Below are 4834 nucleotides of genomic sequence, written 5' to 3'. Positions count from 1 at the left end.
TATAATTTACATACATACCACCCAATTCTTTTGTATTTACATATCTAACATCTAAATTTTATTTTTTATATTTTTACCATCCAAATATTTAATGTCACTTCAAGGAAACCAGTATTTTAAACTTTTAAAAATAATACAATTTTATGCATACTGCATGTGTAAAAATTGCAGTTTAGATGTGAGATATGTAAATAAATACGAATTGAGTTGTATAATGAAAATCTCCCATCTATATATAAATATATATATAGAGGGAGAGAGAGAGAGAGAGAGGGAGAGAGAGAGAGAGAGAGAGCATCTTCTGCTTCATTACATGAATTTATGCATTTTCTAACTGCAAAATTCCAGTTCTGGTCCAGGGGCTATTTTACTTCGATCAGTTCCGACATTCATGCTTGCGCCGGAAAACTACAAATTATGTGTTGAGAACCAAGGTTAAGTTGGAGGATGGAGTGGATGATGATGCCTGCGAGCTTGTTAATGGCACTGAACTTCTGATAGGTGAGAGTGGGGACAGCTTTCGTGCTTATTTGTTTAAGGCCGTCAAGAATAACAATGGCACCGGTTTGCTACTTCTGTCTGATATTTTTGGGTTTGAGGATTCGTCCACACGAGATTTCGCTTATCAAATTGCGTGCAATGGTTACAAGTATGTTCTCATGGCCTTTATAGTGTTTAAGGTGTTCTTACTTTCATTTAGCGCGTAATTTCTTCTTTGTCTGTTATTATAGAGAAAAGCGTCAATATATAGTCTCTTGACCGTTTGTAAGGGGTCATTTTAGTTGAAAATTTGTAAGTGTCAATTTAGTATCCAAACCTTTTTAATATAGGCTAATATAATCCCCACAAAGTACTATTTCAGCTTCAGTTTAATGAGTTGTAGGACTAAACTGACACGTTTTATAGACTCTGGGACTAAAATGACTTCATACAAACAATCAAAAATACCACCCAAATCTTACACCTAAGCTTTAATTTTTATGTTCAAACCGCCCAAATCTTTCGTGTCACATAAAAAATATAACCTTTTTAAATTTTAAAGAATGAAATGCATCTTTCATGCACAAGTAAGGTAACATATCACATGTGTAAAAATCAAAGTTTTAGGTGTTAGATATATAAATGCATAGTAATATTCCAGTTTTAAATCATATTCATGTATCCTTTTAAACTTTTGCTTTCAGTGTTCTTGTCCCTGACTTATTCCGTGGCGATCCGTGGAAGAAATGGCAGCCTGCAGCCGAGCTTGAGCATTGGCTCGCTCGACAACACCCTGAAAGAGTAGCCAAGGACATAGAATCATCGACGAAGTGGATGATTGACGAATTCACCGCCGCAGGGATATCGAAGAAGCTCGGAGTTATCGGATTCTGCTTCGGTGGCGGACGTTTGATGGAAGCATTAGCCAAGAACAGCCATTTTCGGACTGGTATTTGCTTCTACGGGACGAGAATTAACTTGTCGTTAGCTGAGTTTATAAATGTTCCAGTACTGTTTATCTGTGGGGACGAAGACCCTCTTTGCCCGATGAGTTTAGTGTTAGAGATGGAGAAGACGATTGAGGGATCGAAAGCTGTGATCTTTTCGGGGAGAGGCCATGGATTTGCTCATCGCCCGGAGAGTCATGAAGATGATAGAGACGCCGAGGATGCCTTTAATTTGTTGAGAAATTGGCTGAAACATCACTTGATTTTGGATCAGGAAAATTCTGTCTTAAACAGCCAGTACGCTTAACCTTTGTTTTTTTATTTTCTTCCCAAGTGGACTTTAGTTGTGGATCCTATTTTCTCTTGTATTCTATGTCTGAATTGTTAGAATAAGGGATGAAGATTGTAGTGAGCAAGCTATGTAGTGTTTGGTCTTTATGGCTCGTTTGAAGGGCCATCTGCTATCTAAAATGACGAAAAATTATCGTTCTTTAGAAACAACTTCGAGAGATGTTGTTTCAACAAACAAAAGTAAATCTGTGTCGGTGTTCACTATAATGGAACAAGAGTTTCACCATCTTCTCAAATGAAGTCTTAGTTTACAATCATTTATGTTGAACTCAACAATATCTAAATTTTATTTTATACATGTATATCATCCAAATATTTTATAGCAAATAAAAATATCACTATCTTTAGTTTTTGAAAGTGAAATACACATTTGTATGTTTAGATAAGGTGTCATATATATATATATATATGTGTAATAGCTTTTGAAAGTTGATCACATATCATTCTTTTGGACTTTGATTATGATAGTGTAATAAAATAAGAAATTAATTATTTTGTTTCTACAGCTTTTGAAATATGAGTCAGATCATATTTTGAATATGCACCCAGCATAACTTCTATTTGGATTTAAAGATCTCTTGATGATGGAATCTCGACTATTATTTTTTATTTGTATACGAAAATGAAATGGTATTTGATGCGTGCTAGAAGATTCACAGCGGTAGAGTAATGAATTATCGTCTTAGCATTGCACGAGAATTCAAAACACTCCGATAAAAAAAAATTACTAGTAGTGATAGCAGAAGTTTTTACATGGAAAATTAGTAAACAGAAAAAATCGCCGGGTTTGGCCCAGTTGAAGAGTTTCACTATGAAAAGATTTTTATAGTTGCAAGAGAACTAGGTTTTTCATGTTACAACTTCGGTGTAAAGATGAGTTTTTTTGTAGGAACAGGCGGTGACTGATTCACAATAGTTCCTCAGTGGAGATTGTTCGATCAATGATCCGCGTAAGCAGGCCCTGTTCGACAAATGTTATGGTTCTTTGAAAGATGCATCCCCAATGGACTGGAGAAGGTTGTCGTTGATCGGTAAGGTGTCTATAACATGATCCTCAGTATATTCATTAAATGTTCAGAATTGATTTTCAATTGGACTCATCTTTCAGTTGTGAAGATTACTTGGCTGAATTTAAAATTTTAAAGGAGTTGACAATAACATTTTAAAATTATATGCAAATGCTAGAAATTACAGTCACAGGTCTTTATAAATTATATGTTCATGTTAATATTTTTATTTTAATTTTATTAATATTTTCAAATAGAAATTATAAACTCTTTGATTTCTTGAGTTCTTAACATAGAAAAAAAAATCTCATAGGAGTCTTTATGTTTGTTAAATCATTTAATGAAAATTTCACTTCATTGTGTTTTTTTTTTATTTTTTTTAGTTGAGTTTTAATTATTTTATTTAATTAAAAGAAATACAACAATACTTAATATTTGATTTCAATCCTATTCTATTCTACTCATCTTCTTGAATCCAACAATTTTTTCTCCTTCTAATTTTTGTAGGGATTCTATTGTTGATTAATAATTGCTAATGATTGGTTAAACCACATGATATGAGTAAGTCCTAGTTGTTCATCCAAATAGTGAAGGAATGAATGATATCAGTTCATCAACCCAAATGAGATGGTGAATTGAAGTCGTCTGATGAATCACAGGCAAACTAGGCAGTCAGAATGAAAATTCACAAAGTCAAACAATCAAAATGCTTCTTCCAAGCAATCCCTACCCATCTAACAGTGGAAATCTTAAGAAACTAAGATTTCCTTCATAAAAAGCCCACTATCGCAAGCCTTATATCTAAGATCTAAGGAATACCTCTTGTGCAAAGGCGATCCAAGCTTTTGAGTGGTATCGACTGGTCATCTGGTCCACAAAAGAATTCCTTTGAGCTCAACAACTAGCTTCTTCGGCTTTGACCACAATCCCGACGGAAGGGTGAATTGGAATGATCGAACAATCAGTTAGAGGAGGCAATTCAACCGGAAACCAATTGAAGAATGGTTTTACAAGCTCTTTGAAATTTTTCAAAAGCTTAGAGAAGATAATTAGAGTGAAGAACTAAGGGAATTGAGCATGTCCTTGTGTCTTCTTAGATAATTCAATGGAGGAAGTCTAAAGGAATTGGGAGAAATGGGAGAATTATGAAGGTTAAGGGAGGGAAGAAGTTATGGAGGGAAACTAGGAACATTAGAATTCAAACTTTCAACAAGCTCAAAATGAAGGTGCGAACATGCATTTATATGCTTGTAATGTATGTGAAAAAGGTTATGAGTGTCAATAGTTGGTGTGCTGTGGTGGAAGCTACGCTGGTGCTAGCCTGGCTGAGAGTGGAGATTGTCTTAAACGATTAAGAAATAAAACAATTGGATGCAGCCATCAGAGCAGATAATCACAACAGGTTGGAATGTTTGGATGCAGACGATTAAGGATTGTTTGGAGTTGGAATAAGGGCATGTTTGGAAAGGTTAAGAGAAGTTTTAACTGAATAGTTACTATTTGTTTCAATGTACCAAATCAAGCTTGATTAGAAATAGCATTTGAGTTTGCTTTGGATTGGCTAATGAATTTTAGTTTGATTTTAAAACATATTTGGAGATGACTAGAGTTTGGTTTCGTAATAAGGTTTGAAGTTAATTTTGATATAGGTTGAATTGTGTGAGGGACTAAGTGTAGCTTGACTGTGATTTGATTGTTGGATTTAATTTTTGTTTTAATTTATGAGGTGAACTTCAATTAGGTTTATTTATGATTTGAATTGGAATTATGTTGTTTATTGAAGAATTTGAGTAGAAATGGAATTGTGTTTGGTAAATGTTGGATTGTTTTGGATGAGGTGTACATTATAGACTTATGATTTTGCATTAAAATATTGAAGTGTGTTGCACTTATTAAATGATTTGGTTATTTCTCATTTTAAATGAATTCATAAAATATGTTTGATTTATATTTGTTTACAATTTAAAGTTGATTTTGATTCAAGTTTAGCTTAATTCATTTTATTTACGAGTCTATTTTTTTATGTTAATTTTTATATTTGAATGTTAT

The 4834-nt window shown here is 33.5% G+C and overlaps 1 protein-coding gene across 3 annotated transcripts in view; it reads left to right on the top strand.

Moving 5' to 3' along the window:
* The window catches only part of LOC110027956 (carboxymethylenebutenolidase homolog), an 8254-nt gene extending 5505 nt beyond the window's left edge, over positions 1-2749 (top strand). The window contains exons 2-4 of one of the 3 annotated variants that reach the window (XM_020729622.1): positions 360-649; positions 1185-1724; positions 2668-2749. In XM_020729622.1, coding sequence (XP_020585281.1) covers positions 360-649; positions 1185-1724; positions 2668-2680 — 843 coding nt within the window. In that variant the 3' untranslated portion in view covers positions 2681-2749. Of the gene's footprint in view, positions 1-359; positions 650-1184; positions 2006-2667 lie in introns of those variants that run through there. The other 2 variants (XM_020729620.1, XM_020729621.1) reach the window with 2 other exon arrangements.
* Positions 2750-4834: the final 2085 nt, after the last annotated feature.

This window comes from Phalaenopsis equestris, unplaced genomic scaffold (assembly GCF_001263595.1).
Source record: "Phalaenopsis equestris unplaced genomic scaffold, ASM126359v1 Scaffold000469, whole genome shotgun sequence".
Lineage (NCBI taxonomy): Eukaryota > Viridiplantae > Streptophyta > Magnoliopsida > Asparagales > Orchidaceae > Phalaenopsis > Phalaenopsis equestris.
The sequence above is the reverse complement of the archived record's forward strand: the minus strand, read 5'-3'. Positions and strand labels throughout refer to the sequence as shown.